Source organism: Catharus ustulatus, chromosome 20, assembly GCF_009819885.2.
Source record: "Catharus ustulatus isolate bCatUst1 chromosome 20, bCatUst1.pri.v2, whole genome shotgun sequence".
Classification (NCBI taxonomy): Eukaryota; Metazoa; Chordata; class Aves; order Passeriformes; family Turdidae; genus Catharus; species Catharus ustulatus.
Window position 1 is genome coordinate 12,035,220 of NC_046240.1, and position 16,904 is coordinate 12,052,123.

A 16,904-nucleotide genomic window follows, 5' to 3' on the forward strand; every position below is an offset into this window, starting at 1 on the left:
TTCAAGTAATGAAAATATTTAGAAAGAAGCTCACAAGGTCTCTCAGACCTTATATTGGCTTAGTAACATCTCATGAAATTTGCAGATTTAGCATCTGATTATAACATCACTGCACCTTTGCACTTTTCAGCAGGTATTTGTAATATTTTCAGCAGGTAGTTCAAAATAATTATTCAAATTCTCAAATGGTTTACTACCGCATTATCAGGTGCTGAAGAGAGCATCTCTTTGCAAAGAATATCAGAAAAGTGTTTCTATAAAAAACTGCTCCAGAAAAAAAAAAGACATTCATGGGTAAGTAGCTCTCTTCCTTCATTTTTAGATTTTATGTGTTCAGGAGCAACTGAGAAGTATTATTCAATTCAGTGATACCACTTGCAGAATCACAGAATCTCTTACATTGGAAGGTACCTCTTGACATCATCTAGTCCAAGCCCTCAACTTAAAGGTCAGCTGGAACAGTCTGGCCAGGCCCACGTCCAGTTGGGTTTTGAGTATCTCCCTAGACAGAGACTCCATAACCCATCTAAGCAATCTGTTCCAGTGCTTGACCATCCCCACAATTAAACATTTTTTCTTGAATTTTTCATGTGCATTTCCTTTACTTAGAGGAAAGTTCATCTCTGTAATATCCCAGGACCACTCAGCATTACTGGAAATGCTACAAAAATACACTGATTACTTGCATTGGAGTGTCCTGGTGTGTTCATTACTACGCAGCTATCCTTTGTTACATCACAACTCATTTAAGCTTTCTTTTAGTTTCATCTGTTTTAAGACTTACTTCTTACAACATATCTGCATTATTCTGAGTATATGATTCTAACATGGTAGCAGTGTTTCTCACTGCCTTAAAGTCCACACGGTCTTTTGTCAAGGGAAAATACAATCACTGGTGTGACAATAGAAATTTAATTTTATATTCTTTCATGCTCTCTGAGCAAGTGGAAAGCTACAGAAGATGAGAAAGAATACAGACGCAGATGTAATAATTTTAAACCCCTTTCTTTCAAGTAGAAAGATAGCTGCACAGGATTAACGGTTGCATTGTTATTTAGAAGAAGTAGGCTGAGGCATCCCACTTCTAAGCTTAAATCACATCTACAGTTTCTCAACAAAATATCTGCTAAAGTCCTTCAAGCCCTGCCTGAAGGCACAAGGCTTTACCTATGTGTTAACTGGGCATTTCTAAATCCATGATGCAAGAAAATCTTAATGTATATAATTAAAATAAATCAGTATTAACAATGAAGACTGTAATCTCAATGTACATACATTAACCCTTTATTTTAGGCTTCACTGTATGAAGCAGAGTACTTGTTCTCTCTTCTGGCTGCAAATAATCTCAACCTGACATACAAAACTGAGGCAAATAATTATACCTGATATAGAGATGTCAAAGTAAGTAAATAGCAAGTGTGAACCTACAACATGCTGTCAACATAAAAATCAGTCTTTAATATTATAATTGCGAATTTTTGCCATGCTAGAAGAGATTTTTGGTTTTAATAGATGAGCACAAGATAAACTCCTGGATTTTATCTTCTGCTGAATTTCCTGCCTTGTTCCTCTGACTGTCAAATCTTCAGCTGACATTTCAAGTTTATCCTTGGCTTTGACACTTTGCCGAGATTCTTCAGATTGCTCAATTGAATGTAGAACTTCAAACTCCACTGCTCAAAAAACAGACAGAAAAATACTTTGTCATTATGTTTGTATTAAATTATGAGATAGGATAGTTAAAGAGAGTTGGTTTACTATTTTCTTCTAAATATACTGCTGCCATAGTGCCATATTGTCAAAATCTTAAACATCAGGACCATTCTTGTAGGTAGGAGCCCAGAACAGTCCATTAAGGCTTGCCATACTAATGGAATAAGACAGCATCTTCTGCTCAATCCTAGCTTCATCTGTACATGTTCATTTTCCATTAGCATCAGACTCTTAAGAGAGGAAGACAGCGGGAAGGTCAGTATAACAGTTTAAGTCTAGCACTACCTTTCTGTTTGGCTGTTTTAAAACATATTTTACAAGTTTACTCTTCTGTCCATTGTGAGAAAATGTGTTTAGAATGTATGACATAAAAGGTTCACAGGTAATGCTGTTGACTTGACAAAGCTGCATTACTACCACTATGTTTTGGGTCTTTTTTCAATCTTCTCTCATTTAGGAAAGCATTTAGTGTGTAGATCTTTGGATTTGTTGTCTAAAATATCTATCTTTCTAGAAAGGACTAACTCAAAAAGAAACATCTTTGTTTGGGAGCAGTGAGACTGCTCCTAATACCAGTCAGAGTCCATCTTGCAGTTCTCACATAATTCTCCAAAATTATCTCCAACTAACTGAACTTCAGTCTTATCACAAATTTCTTTCAGTAGGATAAGTAGAACTGATCAATTGCATTATTCACTGTAAACTATAGGTAACACTTACAGGTATTTGGCTCCAGCCACTTAACCCTTACTTTTCAAGGCATTTAGACTTTAACTTCAGATTCTCTATGGAAAGCCAAAGCAGACAGCAGAAGTAGTCATAATAAACTTGCAATAACACACACTACAGTATTCTGTACTTGTTTAATTTTATAAGCATCATAGTCTGCAGTCCCAGATACTACGCAATCACAGCAAGAATGAAAGGTGTACAAATTGACAAAGATCAGTTACTAGCAGAAGGTAAATTTTCAAAGCCAACTGAACGTGGTGCAAAGTCTAAACAAAATTCTACATCAAAGGAAATACAAAATATTCCTGAATTATGGAATGGATTGATTGAAGGTTTATAGCTTCATGCAAAGCATGACACTGTGGCTAGTGTCAAAACATGACACTTTTCAAAATAATTTTTATCCACAGGCTTAGCTTGAACCAGCTGTTCACTTGTGCATGTGATCTCTGCACTGAATCAGCTTGGTGGCTGATTGATTTGGTGACTCTTGAGTTGCGGATGCGAAATCCTGTTGTCCAGCTTGCCACCTAGTGGTTTCCTGCAGATGTAGAAAGTATGGAAGAGTATGCTTGAGCCCATTAAGATCATTTGGTGTATTTTCCTGCCTATGAAATGGACTTTAATCATTAGAATACCTCTACCACATCTGGCAGATAAGAAAGCAGAATTTCACAACATCAACCATTTGGAAAAGTGCAGGCAGCAGTGTCTGAAAGGTATTGCTTCAAAGATTACTTTCTTGAACAGGAACAGCAGCCGAATAATACTACTTCTTGTTTGTGGTCTAAGTAACAGGAATGAGCAGATCCACATATAGCACACAGTTAACACTGCTTACAGACACTCTGTTTTTAAAATACTTAGTTTTCAATGGTCTTTTGTATTCACTCAAGGGGATGACTTTCAGAAATTAATGTGGGAGACCCTAATCATGTAATTCCAAAGGCAAAGTAACCAAGCACCAAGGCATCACACGCATTCCTTCCCGTGAAGGCATCTGTATGCTTGTCTCCTGTCATTAGTAAAGAAACTATAGTTGTAACTATTATAGACAACCTAGTAAGGTACTTGGAACAACAGCACAGAACACAAGCATTCTACACAGCTATTTTTAAGTTTTGGACAGTCAAAAATGTGCACTAACAAAGAAATTTAAAACCAACCATATTGGTTTTAAAAAGTGTAAGGTTAGTTCCAAAAATTAGGAAAAGAGAGAGAATCAATACCCCAGAATTAGAAACACTATTTACATGCAGTAGCTTGGTCTGCACACCAATGCAAACACCTAATTTACAAGCCTACAACTTACTTTCAGAAGTGACGGTGACAACCAGAGCTAGAAAGATCATAGCTAAGCACCTAAAATGCTTTTGAAAATGGAACAAAGCATTTAGTGTATTGAAATCCTTAACATATCTTCTATTTGATGTGTGTTAACTTCAGTCAGAAATTAACATTCATGGATTTTTTTTTTCCTTGGGATGAAACAGATATATGTAGACATGTTGTGTAGGCAAACTGAAATTTCCTCAGATGGAGGTTTCATTTAAGAAATCTGTCATCAGATATTTGCCTATTGCTAACAGTGCTTCTGAAGGAACAACAACTCAAACAAGTTCCTATTCAGGAGAAGAACATAGAAATGAAGAAAATGTAGCTAGGGCATTAGTTAATATTTGTGAAACACTTCAAAGTTGAAGTTTTATGTAACACAGAAAAGAGATCATGAGTCTTTCTCTGATTGGAGCTGGAATGAAGCCAGAGCCAGAACACTGCTTCTGTTGTTAATATTTTACCAAATTCTTTCTCTGGCCAGCTTTTTACCCACATGGATTGCTCTTAGAACTGTCAGTGATGTCAAAGCTGTTGAAATTCTGTCTAGTGTGGAAACACTTAAGATAAGTTTTGATCCATGAAGTGTGGAATTTCATATGACAGAGCTTTGCAAGTGAGAACTGCAGTACAGGAAACTCCCCTAAGCTCAAGAAGTAAATAAAAAAAGTTACTTTACCTCAAAGCAGCTCACTCCTGTTCTTTGTTAGGCTACAATGTAAACTCAAATTATTAAACCCGGGACACAGTTCTGAGTACTTGTGGCAGTGGGGTTTCTCAAAAATGTGTAGTGGGACACGAAAATACAAAGTTTCATCTACACTAAATATGTACAAGTCAAATGACTAGTGGGGACCCAGCTTGCCTTACACCCTTATTCCCATGCATTGACCCCAGCCTCTGCTGACCCAAGGATAGGTGACTGGAGCTAATAAGGAGCTTTTCACACAGTACCACACAGCACACTTCACAATGCTGGCTTCATGCTAAATGCAGTATTACAGCTGAACTTCAATAGGTGATGTTTGCTCTTTCCCCTCTGAAAAACTAGTAAATATCTTCAATAGCAAATAATTAATTTTCAAGATAAATAGAAAAAAACAAATTTCCATTTTCTAAATATTTTAGAAAGCTTCCCCTCCTCCTACCTAACATTTACTCTAAAATCAAAAAAGGCTCTTTCCTTTGAGGGTGATTTATCATCAGCACTCAAGATGCATATGATATGGATCATCAATCAAAGTCTCCACCCGCTCTCTAGCTCTGGGAGAGGACATTTAAAAAGTAAAGAAATACAGAGGTATATTTCTCACTTCGATAGCCTATGCATCCTATATAGCCTTTTAATATCATCATGACTTATACACGTATATCTCTGGGAGGTTATTTTTCTTTCAATAATACAGAACAATAAAAATACCCAAAGAAGGGACCCATGATTCTCCTAAACACCTTCCTTCTACTTATCTGCAGAATTAACATACAACTTATGAAATCCATCTAATTTCTACAGAAAATTACAAATTAGCAGGTAGAGTGAGGAGAGAGAGAATTAAAATATCTCCTAGCCTTTTGACTTGCTTGGAAGCTTACACAAGGTCTGAATTTGATGGTGAAATGAATAAAGTATATAACAGTCCACTTCAGTAATTAAGATGTAGTCATTAATTCTTCAAAATACATTTAGTCATTGCATTGTGTAATATATTGGAAATATAGCAAATTGCAGGGCTTACTTGACATTTTGAGTGCCACTAGGCTGTTTAGTACATGTAATGTGAAAAAAATGAAACCCTTCAACAGGTTCAGAAGAGTAATTTTCAAGTTGCAGTTCTCTGTTTCACCAGAAATTCCCACAACACACATCTACTGGTGTTATCAATTTAGACGGAGTTGAACTTGGGAAAAAATATATTTGAATAAGAAAACTAACTTGTGTGCTTTGTTGCAACCCATTTTTTGTCACTGAGCTTCCAAGTCTCTGTGTGCATCACTTGTACCTGAATGCCCAGTTCCAAGTCACTCTGTCTCAATGACAGTTCTATCCATTGTAACAATGTATTTGATGAATATATTAAATTCAAATGAGTGGTTTTAAACAGGAAAGATTAATTTCCATAGCTCAGGCCTGAAAAAGAATACAAACCTCTGCTAAAAATCAGAAGCAGAATTTGAAAATTTTCTATATAATGCTTATAAGGTGATGATGTTCTAAAAAAAGAAAGATTTTGCTTTCATTTTTTTTTCTGAAATACAGAATTCAGTCCAGTGGAATTAAGGACATCTTTTCCTGAAGGAGAAAGCTAAGCAGCAAAAAAGAGTGTTTAAAAATCATATTCTTGCAATGCAGTATTTCAGTGCCTGTATGTTTGAATAAGTTCCACTCTGATGTGCCTCATATAAACATGGATGCAGAGATCAAATTCAACTTGGTCTCAGGAAAATGTTATCCCTTATTGATTCCCATTTCACTTGTTCCACGTTGGCAGTATCCTCTGTCCCTTTTGCTATTTCTAGATCCCCAAAAATCTACATTAAGTTTTGCAACAGTGGCTGGAAATTTCTAGACATTAAGAAACTGATGTCCTTGTAAGGCTGCCAGAGCTGTTGCACCACACATACAACAGCACAAAACTGCATGGCACTATCAGTAATGTTTCAAAGACATACTTTTGCTTATCCTGTCAATATAGGCCTGACCTGAAATGCTCTTCCTATTTCAGTCCTAGCCTCACAAAAAAAAAACCATGAATCATGAGTGTCAGCACTATGTTCATTCCAGTCCTACAGGTCTGTCAATGCACATAACTTTTCCCTGCAATACATTGCTGTTGTGAATAAATACACTTATAATCCACTCTTCATTTTGAAAGCCCTTTTAAGTATTATTTTTTCTTGTGAGCTACTAAAGATAGCCTCCCATACATAGCCTCCATAGTTCATTGCTTCCATACACTGGTTTAAAAATAGATGTAACATAGGCTGGATAGGACCTGTGGGTGAAATGTCACAGTGTTATCACTCCCTGCTCAGAATGTATCTTGACACAATTTGTGTCTGTTGCCACTTTTCACTGTGTACCTCTAAGAGTCTGGTTATGAATTCTCCAAAATCCCCCACTGGGTAGATAAAAAACAGCAATCAGACCACTCACTGACTCTTTTCCACACTGAACAATGCAGTTCTCTAAACCTCTTCTCGTGTAATGTGTTCCCGTGCCCCGCCATTTAGTGGTTTTCCACTGGACTCCAGTTTGTACCAATCTTTTTTACAAGAGGGTCCAAAGGTGGACACAGTGGCCTCACAAGTACCAAGTTGAGGGGACAAACCACTTCCCTTAATCCAGTGATTGCATTCTTGTTCCTGCAATCTGTATGTGATTAATAGCATATGAATAGCTACGTAATGGTAATACAGCTCATTTGGAAACTCTAAATGGCTGCCATATTACTATACAGATACTGTCAGATCTCAGGAATAATGATGATAAAAATAATAATATCAGGGCAAAAAGCCCAAGCAATTCACACAAGCCTAGCAGCATTTTGAGAAATAACTTATTGAAAGCTACACCTCTTATTAAAAAAAAAAAACAAAACCAAAACCCACTTCTGCTGGAATATTCTGGAGAAATGTTTGTCTAACTATAAAGATCTTTTATAAAGAAAAGTCTACAATCCCTCTAGGGAACATACTCCACTATTAGCTATACCTAAAATTTTCCCAATATTATAATGCTACCCCATTATTTTTTGTGCTAACACCAGCAAGTATTAGTTTCCCAAAGTTTAGCCAAGGAAGGATTGACTACATGAACAGACCGACAGTTTGAAATATGTAACATTAAGATGCAATACACTGCTCAACATAATAGCTGCCATTAAAAAGTTCCTTAACAACTGGCCCTGTAAAGAGGCTACACTTTACTGCTCATATTTTATAAATGGTGTTCTTGCTAAAATTTCCAAGAACATGTGATTTTTGTAGAAGTATAACACTAATTCATGTTCAGTCTATGACCTAAGTTTGACCTTCTCCTGTCATTCTAACCCTGACACTGTCTCTCATATAAAAATGCCTGCTTCCATTTTTTTCCCATTCCAACTTGTTGTAGTGGACTATAAAATTCTAGGGAATCCCCACAACATATACCAGCATTATGCCTGTGATGTCACCTTTGGCTTTTAGGTCTTAGCGCACTAAGCAGTATTCTAGCTATAAACCAGCCAAAAAAATAATTAAGCAAGGATTTGCAAATTACAATTTGATCTTGTCACTTGTCAACACATGAAGTGTGCAGTTCTCAGACATTTTTATATCTGCCCAGCTAATTTTTAGACTATGTCAAAACAGAATTTGCATTTTACAGGAGTACTTAATGAAAGTGAGGAAGTATTTGCAATGATGGCATTTAAACCAGACGCAATACAGACATTCCTCCTAGTTCCTACTTCTGCTGGCAACTGTGAAATTTCCTTCGAGTAACTCATTCAGATTCTGATCATAGGACTGTAATAAGAGGAGCAGTATGTAAAAGAATTAGTGAACAGCAACAGAATCCACTGTACTTCCACACTTCCAGAAGGGTCACATATTGTGACTGCTTTACAAAGCAGGCTTACCCTGGCTCGTGTTCTTTCGAGGACTTTGTAGAGAAAGGCTTGATCCCGTATCTAAAATTTGACAGAAATTATGTGCTCTAGATGAAGAAAGCTGGACCTGCTGGTCTTGACTAGAACTCTGACTGAGCAGCTGAGTTTGAACAGTCTTTGTGCATGTATGTGCCTTTGTTGCTGAGAATGTATCTGGCCCATGATTTTCAATAGAGAAATCTAGCCGAACCTGTTCAAATTCAAACATGATCTTACAGACATACATACTTTTCACATCAAAGACATCATAAAATTGGTTATATTTCATAGTGGCATCTTGGACTTGGAAAGACAGGGTTTCAGCAACAGAGAAGACAAAAGAAAATTATTATTTTTAATTTTGAAAGGTTGTACAAAAAGATTAATTACAACATCACAGCAGTGATTGAGAAACCCTAATTTATCTAGTGTTAACAAATACTATTTTGTACAGGAACAATGCATAACTTGAAAAAGACATAGGTTTTTAAGTCTTTCAGGAGATTACTGTTGAGCAATTAAAATTGAAAAATCCAAATGAAGGTGAATTACATTGATCATGAAACTGCACTGTACCTCAGCAAATGGTAATTCTGTTTCTTCCCCACAGCTGCTTGGAGCTTCTTCTTCCTTTAAGCTAGGGCAGGCAGTAAGAGAAGAAAACCTTGAAGGATGCTGTTGCCCTGCATACTGCAACTCCTAATGTGAAACATTACATTAACATAAGTAACTCATTGTCCCGAAAACTAACACCCTTATGGCTCAGTTTGCTGTTACACTGCTAGATTTAAAATAATCTGTTATAAATAATATTAAACAAAATCATGTTCCCTTCAGATCAACAGGGCCAAACTACCTTTCTAATAAACCTAGTATCAAATCTGTTCAAAATCTACATTTCCTGGTGCTGTTGCTATCAACTTGCTTGTTGCTCAAGCTTATATTGTCAGGGTCCTTCTTCACTTTTCCATTTTCCTGTGATTAAATTACAGAAGAAAAAGTTCAAAACAATACCTAAAACCTCAACTAAAATAAAGCAGCTAGAAAAGTAAGTTGTCAGCAGCTAAAATAAACTAATTTACCTCTCAAAGTTTCACCAACTTTCAACTTGTAGCAACTAAGTGAGATTTGATAAAAGCAAACTGCTTCAGCCCTGCCAAAGGAGATGGAAATAAACATTGAAGTCTTTTACTATGTATATAAGACTAAAGAAACAAAACATGAGCACATTATGTAAAGTAATTGACAGTGAAATTCCTGTAGCTCTGAGAGTAATAAATTATCTTCTTTTTTTGTAAGGATGAAGATCTTGGAAGGCAGGAGCAAATAAATGTAGCCTGGCCAGTGAGAGTGATCACCTAGAACAAAACCACCCAAGCTAGAATAAGAGTAGTCTTTGGAAAGTCAACCAGGAGCTCAGCTTTAGTATAGGAGCTGCCCCCTCAAAAGGTATATTCTGAGTAAAGAGAAGCCTTGAATGAGAGTATGGAACAGCTTGGATTTAAGAAGCATCTGGCCTTGCTGGCCTCCAGAAGAGATAGATTAAGAGTGATCCTTTCAACATGTGTAAGTATCTGATGAGGATGTTAGAAGGAGATAAAAATAACTGAGTTGAAATCTTCTCAAGTGGTATACAGTGGAAGATTGAGTGATAATGGGCAAAAAGGTAAGTACAGGACACCTTACATAAATATAAGGGGGAAGAAAACCCCAACCAAATGACAGCCACCTTTATTGTGAGGGTGACCAAATACCAGAACAACTTGCCCAGAGTGGTTCCCAGAGGAAGTGTTGCCCCAGCTAAACTTGGTTAATAATTTTACTGGAGTTTTATACCTCAGAGCAACAACCTCACCCTTTCTGAAAGAACATTGTTTACTGCCTTCAAAACTACAACAACAATCAACTGCTCTGATTTAATCCTCACAGGAACAAAACTGCTGATCAATTAAGTAAAGTACATAGTGAAATCCTGACTATTGAAGTTACTGGGAGGTCTGCCACTACTAGGGAAGCCAGGATTTATTCATTAATCTCTCTGATAAAAGCTGCAATTTAATTATTAAAAGTTGTATTTTAATTACAAAACATATGACAGGTTTACTATATATCCTGCTTTCATATGTGGAAAAGGTGCTATTACAGTCAATTGGACATGAGTGCTTTAAAATTCCACCACTGAGTATTTGGAAATATCCTCACTACTTCATTGTTAAAACATAGTGCAAATCCTTCAATGGCCTTTCTTGCTTACTTAAAACTAAGCCTTATGAAATTTGTAATTTAGGATTGCATTTATGCTGCACAAACACGTGTGTTTCTGAAATACCTTGGCTGAAAATCATGTTTAAAAATATTAACTTTTGAAGTCCCAAACTCTTTAAACTTATGGGGAACCACCTGGCTTGTGGCCTGTCACTAATGGTATTTCCCAGGGCTCAATTTTAGGGTCAGTTTTCTCCAGTCTTTGATCAATGACCTGGGCACATGAGTTGAGTGTACGCTGAGTTGGCTGATGATACTAAATGAGGACTCATTGATTCCCTTGTGGGCAGAGAGAGCTTACAAAGAGACCTTGATAGACTGGAATGCTTGATAATCACCAACTGCATGAAATTTAATGAGAGCAAAAAAGTTGGATTCTGTACCCGGGACTATAGTCATGGAAGTCTGTATACACATGAGGGACAAGAGGCTGAAGTGAAGTGCAGCCCTGAAGAAAGCGATCTGGGAGTTTTGATTGTTGGCAAGCTCAGCATGAGTCAACAGTGTATTCTGGTGGCCAGGAGTGCCAGCTATTGGTGTGTTAAGCACAGCACAGCTAACCAGCCAAAAGAAGTGAATGTCCCACTAGCATTGTGCGCACTTTTGGGCTCCACAATATGAGAAGAATATAGAAATATTAGAAAAAAGTCCAAAGGCAACAAAGATAGTGAAAAGACTAGATGGCTAGATTCATGAGGAGTGGTTGAGGATACTTAGCCTGTTCAGCTTTAAAAAAAGGAGGCTGGTGGATGACCTCATTGCTCTCTATAACTTCCTTCCATGATGGGGAAAAAGAGTAGGAGGTGTTGATTTTTGTTTTTGGTATCCAGTGATAGGATATAGAGGAATGGCTTAAATCTGCATCAGGGGAAATTCAGACAATTCTTCCCTGAGAGAATGGTCAAGCAGCAGAATGATCTCCCCAGGGCATGGTCATGGCCCCAAAGCCCTTCTGTGTTCAAAAAATATTTGGGACAATGCCCCTAAGTTAAAAGGTTTAACTTCTAGGTTGTTCTGTGTGACATCAGTATGCAAAGCTCCTCATGGGTTCCTTCCAGCTCCGGATATGCAATGACTCTATGGAATCTTCCAAAGATAGATTTGAGCTAAAGTCAGTCAGAGGAATTCAAATGCAGAATTTTAAGTTATATTCATGGAATTAGAAGTGGCTAATGGCTTATGATTGCTAGCATATAAGCATATAATTACCTGTGTTGAGAGTCTGTGCTGTAGATGCTTTAGAACTGATAGTTGACACTGTGTTCTTCTGACAAGTTCTCTTGGAAGAAGACTACCAGAGGCAATACAAACTGTGCAGTGTTTAGAGCTAACAGGATGCCAGAGTCCTATAAAGGAGAGAATATACTGTGGAAGGCATTTTTTGTTGATATTTTGTCAACAACATTATATTTCCAGCAAGAGTTTAGAGCAGATAATAAATGAACCCCGGAACACAGATCTTCTCGTTGCAGATAGTTTCAATGCTATGCAAAACGGGCATTGTGCTTTTTTCCTTTACTTCACTGCCAGAAAAAACTCTGCATGGAACTTAAATATCCATAGTGAAATCTTTTTACATTATAGATACTCTTAATTCAAGTTTACAGTAATCTTATTCTGCTTTCTCTTCTACTTTGCTACAGTGATAGTTTTTATTCCAAGAGATAGACTACCTCTTTTCTGCTCATAAACAAAGCCTTAAAGTAAAGTTCCAGTTCCCACACTGACATCTAGGCACCAGGGAGTTCTTAATCTAATACGTTTATCAACAAAAGTCACTACATAGAGACTCTCATTGTTCTATCTTAGCGTCCCTTATCACAGGATAATCTTGCAAGGATTAGTGCCACAGTCTCACATGAGTATACAGATCAAGGATCAGTCAGCACCTTTTTTTATAATGAAGCCTAGCTTTCTCCAGCTCAAAGGATGAACTGATTCCCCCATTTTATTCTAAATATATAACCCAGCCCTTTTAGTTAGAATAAATTTACCTTCGTTTAACACCATTCCAAGTTCTGCCCTGAGACTATTTCCCATTTCAATCAGTTGCCGTTTTTCTTGGCTCAGAATTGAGATTTTTCTTGCTGCTTCCTTGAGTTTATTCTGCAGTCCTCGTAGAGTACATTTGACACTATACTGACAAGCAACACCAGTACCTGCATCAGATAGCTGTTGTCCAAAATCCACCATATTTTCTTCAAGAACTTTGGGTTCTGGTCCCTGAATAAAACAGATAGTGCTTACAATGAGTATTTTGAAAGTGAGGTCTGCAGGTTCAGAGATTTGTACAAATATGCATGAGAGGTCAGTTGAAGAAAAAGTGTGAAATTGAAGGCTACAGTCCATTTTTAGGGCCCATTTTCAAGATTTTGTTAGCAGTATAGGGCAAATTAAACTGAGGAGCAAAACAGTAACAGCCTGAGACATTCCCACAGATAGTGTAAAGTGTAAAATAATACACCTAGGATGAACACTGTATAGCTGTAAACTAAAGAACACCTAATTTTAGGATAAAATGTGAAAAAAAACTTTTTATACCAAATAGCAATCAGCTATAAATCCTTCTTTGTTTAATGATCACAAACAAAAGGGGATATGACTTAAAACATTTACTGAAAAGATTCTACAATCTGTTTTGTCTCTGCCAACCTGAGTCCACCTGCACATATACATAATGATAAGGTACATACCCAAAAGATCACATCCTTCTTTTTCAAGACCCATATACTATCTTCTTTCAGCCCCCACAGAGGAGACTTTTTGATATCCATTTAAATAGTCATCATTCACTGAACAGTCATCTCCCTATCAACATTTTAATTTTCACACATTGCCATAAGTATCTGAAGGTATCACATTGCAATTGTGTTGAGATGGACATGACTGACACCAACATCAGTCTTTTATTAAAACCTTCTCCTGCCTTCTTTCAATGGACTTCTCTCAGGCAACTCTGACTCCTCCTCTCATAGTCAGCTCCACACAGCACTGACTCCTTCTCTCCTCTGTGTACATTACCTTCTTCCTTTACATAAATGGCTAAAACCCAAGCCATCCCTTTCCCAGCCACCTAACCCTGTCTGTCTGTCACACAACATCTTCCTACCTTATCTGTCCCTTAACTCCTCACAGCACAGCCAGGAGCCTACATCCCAAACTACAGCAGACTCCAGACCTTAAACATGATCTGTGCATGGCTGGTTATGCATGTTTCCGCACAAAGTTTCCAAGGCACCTAAGTTTTATTTTAATATTGATATTGCTTCAGTTTTTAAAGCTCTTGACTTTTCAATCAGGACCTCTTATGCTTATTTATTACTTAGCTATTATTTCAATTTTCTTGAATTTAGATGCTTATAGGTGGGTTTGAACAGTAAGATTAAAGCATGAAACTGATACTGGTAGATCTTACAAATGACAATTCGAAAACCCTAATTTTTAAAATTGTTTTTCAAACTGTCTTACTTCAGACTCTGTTCACTATGCCATGAAATTGCTGGGACACAGGAAGAGGAGAACATATAGTGACTTATTCTTACATAGTATTAGATATTTGTCCCAGTGTTCAATTCCATTATTATTTTCTTCCAATAGATGTCACTGTCATTTATATACTGATATTGTTCTTACCCTTTTAAATAGCACAGTGGGAATGATGTTTGTAAACTCTTGAACAGAGTAAAATATGTTCCCACAACCAGTGGATTCTTCCTTCATAGGTGGCGAGCACTCTAAGACAACACTGGAGCTTGGTACTTTTTCCTGTCATACAAGTTGCACTAAAACCCTAAAATATGGATTTACAATGGAAAACCTGAAGAAGTGATACACAGTAGCTTAAGCACTTGCATGTGGGGGAAAAAAAAATCAAGACCAGCTTGCAAGATCAGAAGTGACTTGTGCCGAGGGATGACTAGTCAAAATTTATTTCTTAGAAGAATAACAGTAAGTTTGGCTGAAAAAATCTTTGCTGGCTCTCATCTCACCAATCACATAAGCACATGTTACTTCAGCTTACAAGATTTACTGAAACAAAAATAATACACTAGGTATTTAATTACACACACATGCACATACATACACATATTTTTAGGTAGTTTAAACCTCACCATACCTCTTCTGTGTCTGAATTTGCTATACAATCCAACTTAGGTGACCTGACTTTGATGTTGATCAGTGTGGTTCCAGTTGAAGTTTTGTTTGTGCTCAATGAACCTAAAAGAGGAGTAAAATATGAATGTATATGTATTTGTAGAGAGTTTAGGTTTTCATAGAAAGAGCTGCTTCAGAACATTGTCTCATGCATATAAATGTCTAGTTACAGAATCACAGAACCATAGATTTAGGTTGGAAAAGACCTTTAACATCATCAAGTGAAACCAGTAACCTAACACTGTCAAGTCCACCACTAAACCACGTCTTCAAATGCCTACATGTACATGCCTTTAAAATACCTCCAGGGACAGTGATTCAAACATTTCCCTGGGCAGCCTGTGCCAATGCTTGAATTAGGCTTTTTCAAAAATAAATTTTTCCTAATATTCTATCTAAACCTCCACTGGCATTACTTGAGGTCATTTCTGTTGTCCAGTTGCTTATTATTGGGAAAGATAGACCAATCCCCACCTCACAACAATTCCCTTTCGGGTAGTTGTAGACAGTGGTAAGTTCTCCCTGAACCTCCTTTTGTATACCACTTCAGTAGGTATACTGTAAATGGATATAGTGTAAACCCCCATGCCAGGGGGTTTTGGACTAGGCGATCTTTAAATCCTTTCCAGTCCAAACCATTCTGTGATTCTACACACTGGCTTCACTATCAGGAATTCTGTCATAACTTGAATTATGCATATAATTGCTTTACTCTTGCAAAATATATACATGATTGCTTTTCTAGTGGTAATTTTGTACTGACTTACAGCATATGTGTGTGTGTTTTTTTCACTAATAATTGTTTTGTAGTAACTAGTAATACAGAATCTTAGACTACTGTGTGCTTGTGTATGGTGCAATCTTGAGAAGCCACCAATAACGATTTTTATACAGTCATGGATTTCGTAGCCCTCATAAATTGTGACCATGACTGCTAAACTTTCTTATCTGAATTTAAAGTTCAAACAAGAATTGTCACCTTGCTCTGCAAGCTGTCTGTCTTCTGCTAGAGTAAGAGAAGACAACATCTGCTTATCAAGACTCTCCATTTCTTTCCTCATTTGTGCAATAGCAGCCCGAAGGTTGGTATTCTGTTCCTGCAGCTTTTTTATTTCCAAAGAAGGGATATCTTTACACAGAGAACTTTCATCATCATACTGAGATATCTAGAAAATAAAAGTACAAGACAAAAAGAACCCTTCATTAATAAGTGACGCATATTCTCTCCACACCACCACACACAGAATCCTAATAGTTTCAACCCATGAACATATGTGGAAGAAAAGTACCATAGAAGAAGAATAAATGTGCTTGTTTATTGAGGATTTGGCAGAGAAAGAGTACTGAGAACATCACAGGATGAGGCACACATGGAGAGGACCATGGCACCAGAGCTGGCTCTGTTTTATACCTGTTTTTCTGCAGGTGTGGTTTACCTCTCTTCCATGTGCAGGTAGCCCCTCTCCTTAAGGAACTTACAGGCTCAACAGCAGTAACAGCAGTCCCCTTTCTGATCTGTCAAATTCTTGAAAGTGTCATTGGATATCATCTGTTGACAATAGTATTGTCCTGCTTTAAGACAGATATTTGCCAAGGAAGATGGGAATGTCCCTGGAATAGAAAGATCACCTCCTCTCTCCTAATTATTTTGACTTCGAAATTACGGGGCTTCCAGGCAAAGATATAAGAAAAGGAATAACAGTCCTTTACTTGACTATAATATATATATATAAGAATACACAACAACAACACCAGCAGACACAGCAGCAAACCCAGTAAGGGCCTTTCCCCGCCCATCAAGCATTTCCCCTTTGGTGTAGTTACGACGACAAGCGACAAGGGGCGCTGTAGGCTCGTCTGCAATGCCTCTTGCCACGGCTTCAGCAGCACGGGCGGGACCTCCCTGCTGCCGATGGCAGCTCCTATGAGAGAAGGAAGAAGGCTTGACTCCTTCAGGCACCCACGCGAGCGGTGATCGGCCTTCGGCATCACTAACGGCAGCCTGTACACGCTGGGAAGGCGGCAGGGCTTCACCGCGGTGTCGCGCTACCGTACAGCGGAGACCCGCGGACC

General features: G+C 37.6%; 1 protein-coding gene across 3 annotated transcripts; it reads right to left on the reverse strand.

The window, feature by feature from the left end:
- Positions 1–893: 893 nt before the first annotated feature.
- On the reverse strand, positions 894–16,070 carry LOC117005221 (coiled-coil domain-containing protein 57-like). Of its 3 annotated transcripts, none has more exons than XM_033076680.1 (7): positions 15,811–16,070; positions 14,794–14,894; positions 12,836–12,899; positions 11,886–12,022; positions 8,988–9,110; positions 8,403–8,622; positions 894–1,673 (listed from the first exon to the last, which is right to left on the reverse strand). In XM_033076680.1, the coding sequence occupies exons 1-7, from the start codon at positions 15,890–15,892 to the stop codon at positions 1,450–1,452; spliced, it is 951 nt and encodes a 316-aa protein (XP_032932571.1). In that variant the 5' UTR covers positions 15,893–16,070; the 3' UTR covers positions 894–1,449. The 3 variants fall into 3 exon arrangements, with proteins under 3 accessions (XP_032932571.1, XP_032932570.1, XP_032932572.1); XM_033076679.1 differs by having other exon boundaries at positions 12,671–12,899; XM_033076681.1 differs by lacking the exon at positions 894–1,673 and adding an exon at positions 2,563–2,986 and having other exon boundaries at positions 12,671–12,899.
- Between the last annotated feature and the right edge of the window lie 834 nt (positions 16,071–16,904).

Bases quoted from the DNA above. Each gene is read 5' to 3' on its own strand.
- LOC117005221 (XM_033076679.1), bottom strand. From the start codon at position 15,892: ATGAGGAAAGAAATGGAGAGTCTTGATAAGCAGATGTTGTCTTCTCTT. The intron at 14,895-15,810 runs GTGACAATTCTT...CTCCTCTTTTAG, and splicing joins CAGACAGCTTGCAGAGCAAG to GTTCATTGAGCACAAACAAA. The intron at 12,023-12,670 runs GTAAATTTATTC...TCTCCTTTATAG, and splicing joins TGGAATGGTGTTAAACGAAG to GACTCTGGCATCCTGTTAGC.